Here is a 20441-nt window from a genome sequence, read left to right as displayed (position 1 = left end):
TGCTTTGTCTGTCATCGGTTTATATATATATATACATTCACCTAAAGGATTATTAGGAACACCATACTAATACTGTGTTTGACCCCCTTTCACCTTCAGAACTGCCTTAATTCTACGTGGCATTGACTCAAGGTGCTGAAAGCATTCTTTAGAAATGTTGGCCCATATTGATTGGATAGCATCTTGCAGTTGATGGAGATTTGTGGGATGCACATCCAGGGCACGAAGCTCCCGTTCCACCACATCCCAAAGATGCTCTATTGGGTTGAGATCTAGTGACTGTGGGGGTCATTTTAGTACAGTGAACTCATTGCCATGTTCAAGAAACCAATTTGAAATGATTCGAGCTTTGTGACATGGTGCATTATCCTGCTGGAAGTAGCCATCAGAGGATGGGTACATGGTGGCCATAAAGGGATGGACATGGTCAGAAACAATGCTCAGGTAGGCCGTGGCATTTAAACGATGCCCAATTGGCACTAAGGGGCCTAAAGTGTGCCAAGAAAACATCCCCCACACCATTACACCACCACCACCAGCCTGCACAGTGGTAACAAGGCATGATGGATCCATGTTCTCATTCTGTTAACGCCAAATTCTGACTCTACCATCTGAATGTCTCAACAGAATTCGAGACTCATCAGACCAGGCAACATTTTTCCAGTCTTCAACTGTCCAATTTTGGTGTGCTCTTGCAAATTGTAGCCTCTTTTTCCTATTTGTAGTGGAGATGAGTGGTACCCGGTGGGGTCTTCTGCTGTTGTAGCCCATCCGCCTCAAGGTTGTGTGGGTTGTGGCTTCACAAATGCTTTGCTGCACACCTCGGTTGTAACGAGTGGTTATTTCAGTCAAAGTTGCTCTTCTATCAGCTTGAATCAGTCGGCCCATTCTCCTCTGACCTCTAGCATCAACAAGACATTTTCGCCCACAGGACTGCCGCATACTGGATGTTTTTCCCTTTTCGCACCATTCTTTTTAAACCCTAGAAATGGTTGTGCGTGAAAATCCCAGAAACTGAGCAGATTGTGAAATACTCAGACCGGCCCGTCTGGCACCAACAACCATGCCACGCTCAAAATTGCTTAAATCACCTTTCTTTCCCATTCTGACATTCAGTTTGGAGTTCAGGAGATTGTCTTGACCAGGACCACACCTCTAAATGCATTGAAGCAACTGCCATGTGATTGGTTGATTAGATAATTGCATTAATGAGAAATTGAACAGGTGTTTCTAATAATCCTTTAGGTGAGTGTATATATATATATATATATATGACAATTATATCAAAAGTAATATATACATTCTGTAAAGTTAATCCAAAGGAGGCTTTTTACCACAGGTAGGAGGCCAACTTAACCCAGTAGGGTCCATCTTACCCCTCTTTTAATAATAATAATAATAAAAAAAAAAGGTACACTCCACTCACTTTAAGGTTGAATTCCTAAACAAATTATGTTCAAAGAAGGCAAAGTGGCTTCTTTGGGTATAGTTTCATTTCATTTTTACGGTTTCATAAAGAGTGTCAGTCCAAATTATATTTTTCCTGAAATTTATTTGCTTAAGTTTCACAATTTTCTAATGCCTTAATGCTGATTGCTCAAACAGCTAATGAAAAGGAACATTAAAATCAGGACCTAAATATGACTACAATAGCAGAGAGAAAACAGCACTAGTGTAATAATATCGGTAACACTTTACAGCAAGGAAGTTATCTTCATTAGTTAACACGAACAAAACAATGAACAATACTTACAACTATATTCATTTTAGTTAATGTTAATTTTTTTTTTTTTATCAAAAGTTATATCTCTTAACATTAGGAACTGTGATCTAACGTAAACAATTAATTTATTAACTAAATTAATAAATGCTTAAAAAAAAGCTTATTCTGAGTTGATGTTATGCTAATGTATTAAATTAAAAAAAGAGAACTTCTTGTTAAGTGTTACCATAATATATACGGTTTATAAACATTTTAGATTTTATGCCAATTAATCAAATGTTATGCCTGTACATGGCATGTCCCCTATTACACAAATTTGTTATATTTTAGGAAATAAATTATTTAATAGAAATCAATTATTCGTCATTTATGTCTAAGCACAGGATGCTCAAATAGTGAAAGAGAAACCAAGTCTATGCTACCAAACAAACATACAACTAATTAAATAGCAATAATTACACTCACCGGCCACTTTATTAGGTACCCCATGCTAGTAACGGGTTGGACCCCCTTTTGCCTTCAGAACTGCCTCAATTCTTCGTGGCATAGATTCAACAAGGTGCTGGAAGCATTCCTCAGGGAGTTTGGTCCATATTGACATGATGGCATCACACAGTTGCCGCAGATTTGTCGGCTGCACATCCATGATGCGAATCTCCCGTTCCACCACATCCCAAAGATGCTCTATTGGGTTGAGATCTGGTGACTGTGGAGGCCATTTTAGTACAGTGAACTCATTGTCATGTTCAAGAAACCAATTTGAAATGATTAGAGCTTTGTGACATGGTGGAAGTAGCCATCAGAGGATGGGTACATGGTGGCCATAAAGGGATGGACATGGTCAGAAACAATGCTCAGGTAGGCCGTGGCATTTAAACGATGCCCAATTGGCACTAAGGGGCCTAAAGTGTGCCAGGAAAACATCCCCCACACCATTACACCACCACCACCAGCCTGCACAGTGGTAACAAGGCATGATGGATCCATGTTCTCATTCTGTTTACGCCAAATTCTGACTCTAACATCTGAATGTCTCAACAGAAATCGAGACTCATCAGACCAGGCAACATTTTTCCAGTCTTCAACTGTTCAATTTTGGTGAGCTCTTGGAAATTGTAGCCTCTTTTTCCTATTTGTAGTGGAGATGAGTGGTACCCGGTGGAGTCTTCTGCTGTTGTAGCCCATCCGCCTCAAGGTTGTGCGTGTTGTGGCTTCACAAATGCTTTGCTGCATACCTCGGTTGTAACGAGTGGTTATTTCAGTCACTGTTGCCCTTCTATCAGCTCGAACCAGTCTGGCCATTCTCCTCTGACCTCTGGCATCAACAAGGCATTTCCGCCCACAGAACTGCCGCTCACTGGATGTTTTTTCTTTTTCGGACCATTCTCTGTAAACCCTAGAGATGGTTGTGCGTGAAAATCCCAGTAGATTAGCAGTTTCTGAAATACTCAGACCAGCCCTTCTGGCACCAACAATCATGCCACGTTCAAAGTCACTCAAATCAACTTTCTTCCCCATACTGATGCTCGGTTTGAACTGCAGGAGATTGTCTTGACCATGTCTACATGCCTAAATGCACTGAGTTGCCGCCATGTGATTGGCTGCTTAGAAATTAAGTGTTAACGAGCAGTTGGACAGGTGTACCTAATAAAGTGGCCGGTGAGTGTATATAAACTATGATTACATAGCATGACGGCCTGAAATTAGTTGCACGGAAAATAAATTCTTCCTGTATTTGCAGTAAATGAAGGCACTTAAAATAATAAGGCACTTGGTCAGAAACAAAAGAACAAATTTTTCTCTTTTTTTTACTGCACAAATCATACATGTTGTCTGAACTGAACTGAAAGAACACAACATTAGGCAGCGGTGGGATATCTAAGATGAAAACCCTAAAAAAGAAAAAAAGAAGAGAAAAATACATGCCAGTGACAGGACAGACATTTTGAGCAGACAAGTGAGAATGAGAAAATGCTTTTAACTGCAGTGACAATTAGGGTTGTAATCCAAAAAAAAGAAGAAGAAGAAAAAAAAAAACAATGTTTCATTCATTTAAAAGTATTTTGTCTTATACAATATAAATCTCTACATCAATACCAATTAAATTTAGACACTCTTTGAAAGAGAAATGGTTGATGATGATTTTTACATGTATTTAATATTTATTTATATATATATATATATAATATCTTTATATATTTGTATATACATCTAGTCATTTAAGTTATTCTTCTCATACAAAAAGAGAAAAGTTGAGACTTTATTTCCCTTACAAAAGAAGAAGGAAAAAGGGGGCAAAGTAATTCAAGCTTCTTACCCATCCCTGCGTACCCCCACAAGTGCTTTACATCCCCTGCCCTTGACCCATAATTCTTTTCAACATGCAAGTTGCAACAGGTCACAGTCCATCCATGTTTGCTCTTAACCAGCTGAATCCAAATACTGACAAAGAACAGCCACCATTTTTATGAAAAATGGGTTGCGAGGGCTTAGTGGGTTCTTCAGGCAAACATGGAACATCCTGCTACATTTGATCCTTTCTACCTAGTTAGGCAAAGATCTCGAGGATGTGTATTCAAACAAAAGACAGAGGAAGAAACAAGGATTCAACAAATCACTGGATCTGAGCACATCATCGTCTTTGCTCTCAATTTCTACGGGACAGGGCTGAGAAGACGAAAGCAGTCCATGGAGACGAGAGTTACATTTTGTAGCCTTTTGAAATTTCTTCAAGAACTCCAAGTCATCTCCACCCAAGTGCAAAACCAAAAACCAAAGAGCTGGTGTCAAATCTCTGTATTCAATTTAAAAGTCCACAATAAGTTTGGGGAATTTCAGGGCAAAAACAACTAAATTAGCTAAATAAACATTTAACCCAAGTATTGCATGCCCCCTAAGCTCACACTCGTCTTAGAGATTCAAAACTCAAAGCAGATCCCTGATTAAAGTGCACTCAGTAGCATGGGAGAGAGGAACGGAGAAAAACAGCCAGCTCTAAAACCAGATTAAGTAGCTCTGGCTCATCTTCTGTCTTCAGTCAGATCTACGAGAGCATGATTGACCTCAAGAAAATTTGCCGCGCCTGGCTTCAGAAAACACACACACACACACACACACACACACACACACACACACACACACACACAGGAGAAGAGAACAAAGACAAGACCGGATTGGACGGCCAGACGCCGATGACAGTCTATCGATGCAATGAAAAAGACAAAGATTGCAGTCCAAAAATAACAAACGTCAGCTCAGTCTTGGAAACAGAGGCAGTTCAGATCACTGGAGAAAACTGATGAGGCGAGTGAAGGATGGTGCTGTTTTTGAACAAGTAACACTCATCATATCAGTAATCTGCAAAAGGACTGGCTTTGAGTGTCCGCACTGTCCCATCATGCACAGAAAACATCGCTGTGAAAGAAAAGCTTAAAGTGGACCTGTTTTCTACAGCACAGATGAGAAATGTCCTCTTCTGCGCCTCACGACTGCTGCAGCAAAACGCTGCTTCTTGGATGTTGATAAACTAAGGCAGCAAAACAGTAGAGGCGATATTTCTCGATCATCGGCTGTGGTCTTCCATGTGATGCGCTGTAAAACTGGGAATGAAATGTGTCTGTGTCCATGTTTGCATAAAATCAGAGTGGTTAATTGCGTGTGTGGTTGCAAATGTATCAAAAATATGAATTTCAGTATCAGTTCTTCCCCTAGTAATGTATCTGTGTGTGTGTGTGTGTGTGTGTGTAGAGCATAAAGCCAGATTTTGACAATCGTTTCCCTCTCCCTCACACTGTGTATGTGTATATAAAGCTGTGTGTGGGTTTGTTGCTGGCCTTTCAGTGTCTATTTGTGTACCAGTGTGTTACTAGTATGTATGTGCTTAAATATATGGCAAAGAGTGTGTGTGTGTGTGTGTGTGTGTGTGTGTAGGTGTGTGGCTCAGGAGGACATGCACTGCACATGGTCTGGCCCTCCGTCTTCTTCATCAGAGGAATCTGGCGAGCTCCAGGATTCGTCTGTGTCGCCCTCTCCTCCCTCCCCTCGCCGGGCCTTAAAGGGACAAAAACATTGAGAAAGCTTTCAGTGTACAGTTTTTGAATAGCTATGAAGAAATCAGATCATGGAGCATGAGGCCAAGTTCTTTTTTTTCAGGCAAACCAAACATTATGAGGTATTAGGGCTGTGCGATTAATCGCAAATAATTTTTGATTTGGCTTCCAACGAGAAAACAAGAAAACAAGATAATCAAGGTAAAACGATTATTGTGCCTTCTGTCACATTCTGTCCAGTACACTTTCCTCTCCTTCACAGCGATGCACATTCTTTCCTCCCAAAGCCAAAATGAACATCCAAATCACCTGGATAAGTGAGTGTTGTAAAATGCAGTCTACTGTTGCTAAACTGCAGGATGTGCTTGATATTAAACAGTGTTATTAAAAGCACATTATGCCACGAAAAAAGATACTGTTCCCTTGGCGGCTGTCTGTGTGCGCACTCCGGGACGGTGGCGGAACACACATAAGCAAAGTATACTATGGGCTTCAGATACATGCCTAAACAGTCAAATAGCCTATACACACTTATGTTGAAATGCCATTTTGAAGAGTAGCCTATCTTTGTAAAAACAGTCGGTTATGTCTTAAATTAATGTTAAAAATTGAGAAAGAAAACGCATGTGTATATCAGTATATTGGATCCGTGCAGCTCTTAAAGTGACAGCAGCCTAATAAACCTGCAGCAGTCATTAATGTTAATCAAACAACAAAAGACAAAGATTTTTTAAAAAATCACTGAATGAATAACTTTTGTAGTTTTAATAAGGATTAGTCTATATTTAATGTATACAGCAGTGTTTTTTTTTTACATTTGCTTACTTTATTCAATTTCTGTTGTAGCAGGCTATTACTTATCTGAGTACCACTCTAAGTACATCTTTCTGAAAAACCTAAAGCACAGTTTATTTAATTTGTACTTTTGTTCTTTTTATTTATTTGTCCTTTTTGTTTGTAATTAGTTTTTTTGCTCTTACTGTATTGCTGACCATTTACTTCTCTTCTGTAACTGTTTTGAGAACCTTTTACCTACATTAGTTAACCTAGTATTAGTTTTTGCTGAAGTATCGATAATTGTGAAATTTCACTGATTTTTAAAATTACTCGTATCATGAAATAAGACTTTGATTATATTACCCACCAACAATTGTGTTAAAAAAATAGTGATTTCAATATTGACCAAAATAATCGTGAATATGATTTTTGCCATAATCGAGCAGCCCTATATTCTATTTATGGTTTCCAGTTTTGTTTGAAAAAGCACAAATTGTATGTTAAGTGTAGAAGTGAACAAAAACACTTTCATCTGAGTGATTTTGATTTCATACAGCAGCATGTTCCTTTGCACAAAGTATATGGCACTATATCTTAAGTATATTGAAATGAACTACATAGTCAAGCCAATAAGACTATATATTAGTAATGAAAAATATCTTAGAAGAGCAAATTCTCACTCGCTGAGGTCTTCGGTTTCTCATGTGTCTCATCAGGAACCAGAGGAGCTGTGTGTCATACTGGTCACCATGACGAACGCTGTCTTCATCACGCTCTCGCTTGTTCTTCTTCATTACCTAAACAGCCACAATAAAATGACAAACATTTATGCATTGTTCCATTAACAAAATATTTATTAGCTACACTACTGTTTAAGAGAGTTTTAAATGTTTTTGAAAGTCTCTTTGCTCACCAAGGCTGCATTTATTTGATAAAAAATACAGTAAAACAGCAATACTGTGAACATTATTACAATTTTAAAAAACTATTTTTAAGTTTATTTTCAAGACATTAAAGACTCAAAGTGTTACAAAAGATTTCTGTTTCAAACACATGCTGTTCTTTTGAACTTTCTATTCAAAGAATCCTGAAAATCTACTGAAAAGTCAGCATTGCCATCACTTGAATAAATTACATTCTGACATATATTAAAATAGAAAATGGTTATTTCCCCACATCATCACATACATGGCATGGTTTTATTTCAGTTAGCCTTAATGGATCCATGAAATAACTGGCCTTTAAAAATACAAATCTGCCAGCCTCTATGGAAATTTAACATAGGGGTGTCCTGACTTATGCACCCTGTATTTTGCTAAGCACTGTACCTCTTTAAGTCCCTTTAGTGTTGTGGGATTCTCAGCAGTGGGCGCCCACAGCTTCACATCATGGTCCAAACCACTGGTGGCTAAACCTGGAAGATGAGGATGTGGCTCCAGACAGTTCACCTGAACATAGAAAGAAAATATTTTTGGGACGGTAAAGAATACTCCTACACTCCTATCAATTTGTAAACCAGAAGTTAAAGGTTCTAGTCTAGATTAGTCAAGTGAAAGGGTCTTACCACTCCTCCCCGGTCTCCCTCCATAAACTGAACCACACGAGCAGAGTTCTTATCCCACAAGTAGATGTGTCCACAGTCACTGCCACTGACAACAAACTCACTACAGGGACCATAAAAGTTAACCCCCTTCACTGGATTTTCCAATAGCAGATGGGAAGAGAAAAAAAGGGGGAAATGGTTTCACAAAAACTGAATCAATATTGGTTATAACATGCATGCAATATGTGATACATCCCTTATACTGCAATTAAATCTAATGAAAGCATTCCGGTTTGAGACAAGTACCTGTAGCATTGTTGCGGTGACCCTTGTATCTTCTACGGTAATCAGCCCCGTCACTGTGGCTGGAGTCGAAAAGGTAAATGTCCTCGTCATTGTAACTTGCCAGCAGTTCTGAAAGACAGTTCAATCATGACACTTTGAATGTTGCTACAACAGATCATATAACATGTAAAGTTTTTAATCAAAGCCATGAAACCATACAAGGGTCACAGAGTTATAAGTTTACTTGTTACCTGTGCCATCATGGCTGTACACTAAACAGGTGATATTTGTTTTGGACTCGCTGGACACCAAGTGAGAGGGACAAAACTTCTTTAGCACACCATTATTATCGTGTTCATTTATCTTTCTCTGGTCATAGATCCTATCACATATAAAAACAGGAAGAGAGAGAAACAGTGATGCAGTACAAGAGTTATGTCTACTGACAGGGTGCCATTGGAGAAACAATTGTAACAGGTATAAAGTTTGACAATTGCATCAGAAGCAGCTTGTGATATAAAAGACAGAAATAAAACAACGTTGGGACATGATTTCAAAACGTATAAGACTCATAAAACTACAGACATACGCAGAAGCATGACTTTGGTGCAAAGGAGGTGACGACATGTCAGTGAAGATGTTTGTCTCACCTGACATACTGGTCTCTACCACCCACAGCAAATTGGTGTGTGTTGGCTGGGTTCACGAAAATGGTATACAGCCCAACCTTCTTTTCGCCCTCCTTCACCACCACCAGTTTGCTGAGCGAATAAAAAAAGCAATTATTTCATTCTTCATATGGAACAAGAGTGTATCATATGAAATCACACCCATTCTATGCTCTAAAACAATGCAGACTTAATACTCAAAACCCACCTAAATTAGTTAAATAACATTGTTATAAGTTTGAGTGTAAAGAGATAGTTTTTCCATGATGCCAGTAAAGAGGAATCTGGTTGTTAAAAATTTATGTTTCTCTAATGTGACCAAATATTTTCTTTTCTTCAGGATAGCAGATTTTTTAAAAAAAATTGTTCGCCTTTTTGCCATTTTTATTTTTGTAGCATAGAAAAGAAAATAAGAGAAGAAAATGCGAACTGGATCAGGAAATATGGCAAGTCGGAATATCAAACACATTCAAATTTGAGCTGATGGGGGAAAAAATATGACAGTCAGGAGCAATTCTAGGATTGCTAACCCAAATATGTGATGTTTTATAGTAAATGTGAAGAGAGATCAGATAATTAGATTTTACAGGCAAGTACACCCAATTTATCTCCAATAAAGTGGGTCTATTACTTGCTATTAGAATGCTGAAGTGTATACAATATAAATCAAAGTTTGGGGTCGGTAAGATTTTTTTTAATGTTATTGAAAAAATTCTCACCAAGGTGGCTTATATTTGATCTTTTAATATATTTTAAAAAGGTAATTTTTTCCTTTTCAGCATCATTACTCCAGTCTTCAGTGTCACATGATCCTTCGGAAATCATTCTAATATGCTGATTTGGTGCTCAAGAAACATTTCTTATTATTATCAATGTTGAAAATTGTTGTGCTTCTTAATATTTTTGTGGAAACTGTGATAAATATTTTCAAGGTTCTTTGATAAATAGAATGAAAAGCATTTATTTGAAACAGACATATTTTGTAACATTATAAATGTCTTTATTGCCATTGCTTAAAAGTATTAATTTAAAAAAAACTTACTGATGTCAAAAAGTTGAATTGTAGGAAGAGTGTACCATGATGTTACTAAATGAGTTAGTTTTATAGCATAACTTCTATACTGTTCACTTTTGTCCCTCTGCTGAAGAGCTTATTTTCTTTTCCTCTGCCAATCTTAGGGCGGCTGTGTGTGACATGACTTTGCACTCACTTGGCAGGTCTGTCTAAACGCAGGTCAATGCCGAACACGACTGCGTCTTCACCAGCGGAGAGGAAAGAGCAGGGAGAGTCTGGCTCCAGTGCAAGCTGAGAGAGAGAAAATAAAATCTTATTTTTCACAAGCATTCACATGTGACTCACTCTTTGAGTATAATCCTTTTTATATGTTGCCCTAAACCAGGGGTCGGCAAGTAAGTTTGGCATCGGGCCAAAAATTTCTCTCAGAACATAGTCAAAGGATAATTTAAGAAATGATTTGATGAAAAAATGCAACTAGAATTGCCTGTGACAGACTGTTACAATGTCTTTTGTAACTAGTAGTGAGGTGTTACTTTGTGTTAAATCCTGTAGTAGGACAGTCATTAACAAAAAGCCACATCTGTGTGGCGGTGTCCGGGTTTTACACTGGATAAATTAATAAAGCAGTAGTGACACGTAAACTGGCGAGCATCCAACTTGCAACACAGACCACCTTGCTAAAACACACATATGTAGGAGATGCGGAATGGATATAACTGTACTAAAAATAACTCAAAAAATAAAAGAGGACTTGAATAAGCCCATTAATGGCATGTTTGAGTCATGCTCTTAACGAACTATGTTTTATTTCCTCTTTTTTTGTAAATAATACATTTGTATCATTTTAATTAGCTTGTTACACAATGGAGCCTAACTTAATGTAATAATTGACATAGCCTACTTTTACACTCAGAATTATTCCTTAGCATCCTCACGTACTAAACTGCATTTTTTTTTATTGTTTGCGTGCTGGAGCACTATTACATCGTGTGCAGTGATGTTAACATTTAAGCTAGCTGGTGAGAGAAAATGGCACTATCAGAGTCTGAAGAGGAAAGTTGACAGCGAAAATAGGGCATACAAAGAAGAATGGAAAGACAATTCCAATTCAGACAATTCATGCGTTCATCCTACCTAGTTTTGTGAATGCAAAGCTGGTGTGTCTTATCTGCAACGAAGCGATCCACAGACTCTTTTGAATGTCTTTCAGAACTTTTCAAATTAAAAGCTCTCATTCATCTCAAACGTTCTCGTACTTTTATTTTGAAGGCAAAATCACTAAAGAAGTAGTGATTGTGAGTAACTGTTGCTGTCATGACAGATCTATTTCAGATGGTTGTATGTTTCAGAACCAGCCGCTATCAAAATAATCTGGCTGCGGGCGTGGGACCGATATTATTGCTGGCGGGCCAGTTTTGGCCGTGTGGCCGACCACTGCCCTAAACCAATAGACCTCAGTTCTGATATTACAAAGAAATATGTTCTTTGGTCTTTGTTCTTGCACCACAGCATATTTGAATGCTTGATTCTGATTGGTTGACGGATGTTTCCAGCTGTTGATAAATGAACGTGTGATTGTAAAGCTCCAACTCTCAAAGATTACACAGGTTTGGTTTGAGGTAACCACTAAAATAACACGAGTCCAGAACAATTTATTCACCCATCAGAATAACAGCCACAACTTGAAACACCTTTATCATTTATTTCAGTCCGTCATCTATTATTCATATCAAATATACAATTAAAAAACTTAAGTATGATCATACCTTATGAGCTGCACCTTTGTGCTGGGCCACTCTTTTGGTGTTCTTGCAACGCTGTGTGGCAGAAAGCTCAGCCACTCTGATCTGTCCATCTCTGGCACACATGGCCAATGTGGAGTCACCGCTGTGTGGGAGGAACTTTGCCTGGGGACAGAATAATAATTAATAAGGAGTGAAGAGGCACTGATTTAAATTTCTACATTTTAAAATCTTCCTCTGGACATCTGAAACTAAGATATTCAGAGGAACTTGAAACCCATTTAGAGGGTCAACACAAAAAGAGGTTTCTGTCCAACATACCCAACATAAATTTAAGAAATCACACATAAGTTGAACAAAATGTATGATCAAGTTAGCCTACAGGACTGGGGCTAAACTATTGATGTGGCATCTGCATTCAGACATCTGCAGTCAGCTAAACTGAGCTTCCTCACCTGAAAGACATTGCTCTTATGTCCGCTGTCAAACTCCAGCTCCGCCTTTCTGCGAGCCCAGTCCCAGATCACCACGCGGAGGTCATCGCTGCCGGATGCCAAACGGGTGCCGGAGGGGTTAAAATGGAGGGTGTTCACGCAGCCTGTGTGTCTCTCCAGACGGCCCTGCAGTTCCAGCCTCTGCACCAGACCCCGCGCCCCACACACCCTCCTCGCAAACTGGTGCGAATCACGGCCGATCTCTCTGGAACGCAGAGAGGGGACTGCGCACCATGAAGGACGACTCAGGTCACACAGATCTGCTCCCAGCCACGCTTCCATGGCTTGCTCGTCTTCTTCCTCCACGTCATCCTCCTCATCTTCTTCATCATCATCATCGTCTGAACTGGAAGAGTGACGTGTGGCACCGCCGCTGGGTCGATTCCTCTTCCTGGCGGATCTCTTACTTTCATCTTTTCCCCTCCCTCCTCCCTCACTCTCTCTCTCTCCTTCTTCTGTGAGAGAGTACAGCCCACTGCCATCCATGCTGTCAGTGTCCTCCTCTTCTCCCAGTTCCTGCTTCTGCTCAGAGTCTGCCATGGGCCTGTCCTGACCACCCTCACTTCCCTCTGGAGCTGAACTTAAATTTGCTGTCAAGAGAAAACTTGAAAAATTGGTGGAGCATTGCTTACATATATCACAGTCAAGGTGATGCTTGGGGTCAGGAAGTAATACTTTTCTTCAGTGAGGATGCATTAAATTAAACAAAAGTGACAGTAAAGACATTTATAATGTTACTAAATGTTTCAATTTCAAAGAAATGTTGTTCTTTTAAATTGTTTATTCATTGTGAAAAAAATTATCACCGTTTCCATAAAAATATTAAGCAGCACAAATCATGAACACCAATTCAGCATATTAGACTGATTTCTGAAAGGATCATGTGACACTGAAGACTGAAGTAATGGCTGCTGAACATTCAGCTTTGTCATCACAGGAATAAATTACATTTTAAAATAGAAAACAGTTATTTCAATTGTAATAATATTATTTAACAATATTACTGTTTTTACTGTATTTTTGATTAAATAAATGGGTATAAGAGACTTACTGACCCCAAACTTATGAACAGAAATGTGTATGACAAAGTTTGGACTTTGTTTCCATACCTGACTCAGGGCTGGTTTGGGTCTCTGGCGCTGCAGATGTATCTGCTTCCCCTCTTCCTTCTCCAGGATCTAGATCATCAGAACCACCTGGTAAATTAAGCCCCAGACAAAAAGAATTAGCTGCATTTGCCATCTCTCTTGCTGTATTGACCCCATTTTATTTTCTTTCTTCCATGAAACACAAAATGAGATGTTATGAATATTGTCAGTGCTACTATTGACCATAAAACAGAAGTGAATGCTGACAGTAAAGCACCATAAAAGTAATAAAAATACAGCAGCAAAATACAGCTACAACAGAGAGGGGAAGATAATCAGTTAATAATGACTGAAAAGTTGGTCTATTTCTCACACAAAGTTATTATAAGATTTCAGAAGACAGACTATTTTTTACAATATTATATGATGATAACATGGCAGTATAAAACAATGTTTACTGTCCTCATACGGAGAATAGGGCATTCTGTCTAAGATCTTCTTTGATATTTCACTCAGAAAGAAAACAGTATGGGCTTGTAACTCCGCATGGACATCATTTTCAGTTTTGGGAGAACTATTCCTTTATTAAGACAGTAAACTGAAAGCTAAAACAAGTTGTTTACTCACCATTTGGGACACTGGATTTGCCGTCTGTATCGCTCATTCTGTCTGACTGTCTCTTCTAACAGAAGAGACCCTGAAGAAATAAAAGAGAAGAGAGCTTACTTCAATTACACTGGATTATGTTAAGACAATATATTTTACTTACAACTTGATTGAAATGCTTGAAAGATCATTTAACATTGGTATATCCTATAGTCAATGATTACTAGAGTCCTAATCAAAATGCATGTCTTCAAACCGATGAACATAAAAAGACATCATTGCCATTTTGACACATTTAAAAGGTGCTGAGCCCTCAGATTGACCCAGCCAGTGAACTGACAGGATCCCTGACATCAGCTAAAGGTGGCAAAATAAGCCTGCTTGCATGGTAAATAGCTGGCATGGTAAACACCTGCCTCTAATCGCAATACCCATACCATTATCTTGTACAGTAACAACTGGGTCCAACTGCAAACGACACTTACATAGCAGCTTGGTACTGTTCGTGCATTAGTTGCAATGCCACATAACAACTTGACAGTGCGCAGTAAACTGGCAGCGACTAGCAAGTGTGCTAACTAATCTTAGCAATTGCTTTTGTGGTATTACCCATGTCAAAAATAGAAAAGCTGCTAGGTACTTTTGCAAGCACGCACGGCTCTTGGCAGTCAGATTGTAGCTCTTCGGTTTTGAACAAAGAGAGATATGTTATCAAGATTACAAAGACGTACCGACGAGTAAATATTGTGTAAGGAGAAGTGCAGGAGAAACACGAGTTCATAGCGTCAGCAATGGCTCTGTTATGAGTGCTGGCTCAAGCTGACAACATGTAAACATTGGTCGTAGCGAGAAAATGGAGAGCTAACTACCGAGCGGTGTTACCTCTGCTGTAGGCCCAAAGTCTCCGCACTTGTTAATCCTCTGCGCAGATTTCCTTCCTTCACCTTCGAGTCACGCGCAAACAAAAGCTCGACACATTAGGGAGATGTGCCCTGAACACACTCATGCACGGGCGATCCAAAAACCACCGCAGTTTAAGGTCACGTTTTTGGTCGTGCCCGCAGTGTTTATGTTTTGACTGATCTCCTTCGTTAGCACTTCTGTTTTTTCCCCTTTCTCTTTCCTTTTTTCTATCTTTCTTTTTCCGGCAAGACGATCGTTCTCCGGAAGTTGGTCTGGATCCACAAACAAAGCAGCGCTTAATATTACAGTACACACTGAAATTTGTGATACTGATAAATTATGTTCACGCTAAAAAGCACTCACGGATTTTTTGTTGTTGTTGTTGCTCTGAATATTGATTATGACCACGCCATTTGGTATATTTATAATGATAATAATGATAACAAAACGCAACATTTTATTGTTATTATTAGTAATAGTATTAATAATAATTATTAGTAGTAGTATTTGTAGTATTATACCAATTGCATATTCATCATAAGTCAAAAAACAAAATAAAAAACAACTGCCTATTTATACAAGTAAAAGTATAGACCAATATCCATATCTAAAAATATTTGGATTAATTAATGATAATAATCAAGAATGCAAATAATAACAACAATAATAACGAGCATTTCATAATATTTTGAAAATAATTACAAAAAGTATTATTATTATTATATAGATTCATCATCAGTAATGAAAACAAAACAAAAAACAACAGTCTGTTTATACCCTAGACTGTAAAAAAAAAAATAGGGTACAAGTACAAATATGACCCAATCTGACTATATTTAATCAAAATATTATTTTGATTAATTAATGATAATAACAAAACATGCAAATAATAATAATAATACATTCAATTAATAACTATTTCAATTTAATAATATACAAATGGAATATATTTAAAAATAAATATAAAATAATTATATTATTTTATATACAAATATACATACAAAATAATATATTCAAAATAAAAATTATATTTATTATTATTATCGACTTTCCGGGTTTCTCCGACGGAGAGACTAAATTAAAAAAAAATGTGTTCCCATTTTGCTCAAATAGCAAAAGAAAAACTCCACATGTTTTCACACCTTTCAAAAACAGTAAAAAAAAAAAAAAAAAAAAATTACAGAGAGAGGTCAGAGGAGAGAATGATGTAAAGGTAATGTAATACTAAGCATAGTGTAATACATTTACATACATTTTAAAATAACATAATATAAAAAAACTTTTTTTTAAAATTGATAACCTTCTGATAATCATTTTTTTTAAATAAACTTTATTTGAACTTTCAGTTTACAGTGTGAAACAACAAAATTCGAACACAACAATAAGTATTAAGAATATCTTACAAAACTTTGCAGGATTTACGATGCTGATGACCGTTAAAACGCGTCATCAAAGTCTGTGAAAAGGCCTGAAAACCATAGACTGTAAAAAAACGAGAGAGAGAGAGAGAGAGAGAGAGAGAGAGAGAGAGAGAGAGAGAGAGAGAGAGAGAGAGAGAGAGAGAGAGAGAGAGAGAGAGAGAGAGAGCGAGCGAGCGAACAGGGGCGTGTGTTTTTTCTAGAGGAGAGCTGGATATAGTCATCTGCATAATATTCTCGGTTCCGTTGTTCTGACATATTTTCAAAGCACTCTGACCAAAAAAAGGAGGGAAATTCCGATTATATTTCTTAGAGGCTTTAAAATCACGCTACAAATTAAACCGCGAACCGAAAAGGACATTTTCTCAGAAAGAACTATGAGTGAGGTGAGTTCTCATTTGTTATTTTAAGACTGTCTGATAAACCCTACTAACTTAAAAGTTAATTCGAAGATTTATATAATAACATAATATGAATCTAGGACGTCCAATTCAATGTAAATGCTTTCTTTGTTGAGACAAAAAAGGATTAAATCATTTAAAATCCTCTGAATCATGCAAGTTGCATTAAAGATGGCTTAACGTTAGCTGTAACCCACCTCTAATTTCTCGTCAGTAAAGATGAGAAATATATCCCTTTCTTTATAGGGTAATATGTATTGTTCTTTATGCAATGCATATTACAGTGCGCTCTACTCAATGAGGAAATATAAATCTTTAGATTTCCCTAGTTTAAAATTAAAGTGATGCTTTACATTCGTTTGTGTGTGTGTGTGTGTGTGTGTCCCATTAATTGGCAATTAATAAGTGGCTCAGGGGAGCTTGACCTTGCTGATATGAGCTTGGCTAATTAGCAGATGGAGATTGTGCCGTGAGGCTTGTGTGTATCAAGTGATGTGTGAGAGTGAAAATAAAGTGCTGTCTGAGGTAATGTAGAAGAGAAAAAGTAATGCCTAACACACTGAGAGCCAGCTGGCAGCATGCGGGATCTTTCTCTCTCCCCCCCCTCATCATGATGTCTTTTAAGTGTGAAAGCCAGAAGTGTGAAGTCTTACCTCCATAATACTCATATGACCTACTTTTGGCAAATTAAGAACAAAACAGAATGGCATGCATGTACACACAAAAAAAGCCATCTCTTGAGACAAAAGTTGTCGTTTTTATACTCAAAGAGATTTTATCTGACAGCTCACAGAATGTGGTGGTTAGTGCATTAAAACTTACTGGAGAGAGGAGGCTGAGGCTGGTTCAGAGTTCAGAGTATAAGGTGAAGATGCTCTTTCATTCCAAAAAAGGCTTAACGGGGAAAGGGCTGCAGCGATTTGCATTTGAAAGAGTCCCTTGCCGTGAGAGAGAGTGAATAATATGTGTATATGTGAGTGTGTGTGTGTTCATGTTCCATTTCATCTCCCTTGATGACATTTTCTGTTCTCAAAAGAAAACATGTGAAGTATTTACAGTATATCAGCAGCTTCAAGCAAATATCACAGTGTTTCTCAGATTTAAATGACAATTCATTGCTGAAATTACACATTTAAAAAGGATTTACACAAAAATAAATGAACACAAACTGACACATTTTGGATGTCAATGTGAATAACTCAAATCTAGGGCATCATCTCAAGGCTAATTTGTTCTCATAATTGAAAAAGCAAGGTCACAGATATACTGAATGTATTTTGGCCTTAAGTAGTTTACACTGTGTGCCTCGGAAACATAAACATTTAATAAGCCCGTACTTCAACTATCAAATGTGAACAGGGATGAATTCATTTAAGAAATATATAACATATAAAGTACACACACACACACACACACAGTAAGCTTGTATGTCATGGGGATCCTCTCCAGGGCTGAGTGCCTCTGTTCCAGATTGCACACAGAATTGAAAAAGGGGGATTAAACCGATGGGGATTAAGGGGTCTTTATCGCTCGGTGTCCTAACACACGCATGATAAAGCCCATATCAGGTTTTAATTTGATGGCAGACCAAATAAAAAATTCACAGCTGTGATTTTAGTTTTTACTGTATGTCTGAATGCTCTCACAATAAACCTGAAAGCCGCTGCCTCTTTCTTGCAGAACAGTTCATCTGATCCTCCCAACAGCACTCAGGGGCCTGCCACAGATGGAAAAGGTGTGTTTATGTGTTCCATTACAGCATATTTAAATTTTTCATGATTTAAAACTCCTTCACATTTTGTTCTCCACCAAAACTGTCCAGTTAAAGTCACGTTTTTGTAGGCCAATGTGGAAGTTAGCATCATCATCCTTGTTCCCTCAACAAAACCAAATAGGATTTTTCCCTTTGGCTTTAGGATAGTTGCAGAAAATAAGCTCCGACCAACAGAACTTTAATGAATTTTGAAGCCTAAATACAATCACCAGAAGTAAAAAGCTAAACGTATGTTATAAACGGACTACACCATGGTCACCACCATTAAGCTCCATAAAAAATTAAGAATAGTTTGCAAGAGCGTGAATAATAAACACAACGAGGCTGTAAAAGCAGCCTATAGTGAGTAGATACGTTTTTCGTCTTGATGACGTTTAATGTTCCCGACAACCTCTGTAGTCCCATTCACTTGACAAGTAAAAGCTTTAAAGAAAAGCACAAGTGTTACTGAATGTATTTTATGTCAAAGTATAAAATGTGAAAATATCTTGAGCACAGAACACAGACATTATTTCAGGCATTTAATCAAACACCCATTTAAAAAACCCATTGACTTTGGGAAGTGCTAAAATACTCGTTTCTGGGTGGTCTACAAAAAATACATCATACTTAAATTACTCATATTTGTCTCTGAAAGCTGAGATACAAGAAAACTTTTTAACATCGAAACAAATAGACATCTAATTTTGAATCATGAAAATGCACTGTACTGCTAAAAGATATTAGAAAAAATACATATTTTAAAGTTCTGTGGTATGAAAATGTAAACAATTGCTGTAAGTATATTTATAACAATTAACATAATTTAAGACCTGAATTGGGACGCAGACACACAGTGGCTTCACAAATGTAAGAAATATTGCAGTTCCTTTTACTATGCCATTAATGTTGTCAATGTTTGCGTGTCATGTGTCCCTCAGCCGCCCAGGAGAAACCGGCGGACAAAGAGGGGAAGCCCCCTACGCAAGAACCCGAAGAAGAGATCGACATTGATCTGGAGGCGCCAGAGACAGAGAAAGCAGCTTTGGCAATACAGAATCAGTTTAGACGCTTCCAGAAGAAAAAGAAGTAGAAAAGGGAAGCCTGAACAAGAGAATCGGTGGACAAAAACGCCTTCCACAATATTCACTATGGAAAGAGAATAAACAAAGAAGAGACAGAGGAAAGTCAAGTGTGGGTGGGAAATTAGGGGTTTGGAAAACAAATGATAGCCCTGTGGCATCAACATGCTGGGTAGATTAGAGTTTAGGACATAAGAATAGGGAAAGATTTTCACTTTAAAAGACTTGGAAGATTCTGTTCTCACTATATTTGCCTAGATTCGTCTCCATCCTTCTCCTCTCCTGTAGACATAAATATAGGAACGTCAGTTACATGTGCAACACACATCTGTCATTTCATGTATTTAGAATCATTGATGCAACAGAACAAATGTAAGTGATATTAAACTTAAGAATTCAAAGGGCAGTAAATGACCAAATGTTGCACTGCACTTACAGTAAAACATGTTGGCGTGAATCAGTATTATAGATATGAAGTAGCGTAGTTGTAAATCTATTCTTAGAGTAGGCTGTTCATTTTTTTTTTTTTGTTCAAGTGACAAGTGATTAAAAAAATTAAGAAATCTTCATATCAACAGCAGACCAAATAATGATTATTTAATAACAGAAAAAATATCATAACCTGACATTCTCAGAAGAATTAGCAATAGCAATATCTTGCATATTTATGTATTTTGGACAGGGATTTAATCAAGACACACTGAAGTTTAAATTCAATAGCTTGTAATTTTTTTAATTAGCCCTATTAAACTAGGCAAATGGCCTTGAAATACATGTAAAATGGGCAAGTTTAACATTCTATTCAGTTAACTGTAAATTGCTAGCTGAATTTAGCACAAGGTCAAGAACCTTTTAAATCATGTCATACTCACTTAAATGAGCATAAATTCC

The 20441-nt window shown here is 37.7% G+C and overlaps 2 protein-coding genes across 2 annotated transcripts; one reads left to right on the top strand and one right to left on the bottom strand.

The window, feature by feature from the left end:
• Positions 1–3970: 3970 nt before the first annotated feature.
• dcaf8 (DDB1 and CUL4 associated factor 8) lies at positions 3971–15147 on the bottom strand. The gene is made up of 13 exons (XM_056236381.1): positions 14725–15147; positions 14015–14084; positions 13409–13495; positions 12261–12889; positions 11830–11970; positions 10257–10351; positions 9028–9138; positions 8629–8759; positions 8399–8506; positions 8114–8244; positions 7878–7997; positions 7230–7346; positions 3971–5773 (listed from the first exon to the last, which is right to left on the bottom strand). The coding sequence occupies exons 2-13, from the start codon at positions 14049–14051 to the stop codon at positions 5663–5665; spliced, it is 1818 nt and encodes a 605-aa protein (XP_056092356.1). The 5' UTR covers positions 14052–14084; positions 14725–15147; the 3' UTR covers positions 3971–5662.
• Positions 15148–16489: 1342 nt separating this feature from the next.
• On the top strand, positions 16490–19599 carry pcp4l1 (Purkinje cell protein 4 like 1). The gene is made up of 3 exons (XM_056236430.1): positions 16490–16700; positions 18396–18450; positions 19410–19599. The coding sequence occupies exons 1-3, from the start codon at positions 16692–16694 to the stop codon at positions 19559–19561; spliced, it is 216 nt and encodes a 71-aa protein (XP_056092405.1). The 5' UTR covers positions 16490–16691; the 3' UTR covers positions 19562–19599.
• Positions 19600–20441: the final 842 nt, after the last annotated feature.

Source organism: Rhinichthys klamathensis, unplaced genomic scaffold (assembly GCF_029890125.1).
Source record: "Rhinichthys klamathensis goyatoka isolate OS25496 unplaced genomic scaffold, OSU_Roscu_1.1 h1tg000446l_1, whole genome shotgun sequence".
NCBI lineage: Eukaryota > Metazoa > Chordata > Actinopteri > Cypriniformes > Leuciscidae > Rhinichthys > Rhinichthys klamathensis.
This window is presented reverse-complemented; position numbering and strand designations above follow the sequence as displayed.

Coding starts and splice junctions, on each gene's coding strand:
- dcaf8 (XM_056236381.1), bottom strand. CDS start 14,051: ATGAGCGATACAGACGGCAAATCCAGTGTCCCAAATG. Junction 9,139..10,256: donor CGTTTAGACAGACCTGCCAA/GTGAGTGCAAAG, acceptor TTATTCGCTCAG/CAAACTGGTGGTGGTGAAGG. Junction 8,507..8,628: donor GTACAGCCATGATGGCACAG/GTAACAAGTAAA, acceptor ACTGTCTTTCAG/AACTGCTGGCAAGTTACAAT.
- pcp4l1 (XM_056236430.1), top strand. Junction 18,451..19,409: donor GCCTGCCACAGATGGAAAAG/GTGTGTTTATGT, acceptor TGTGTCCCTCAG/CCGCCCAGGAGAAACCGGCG.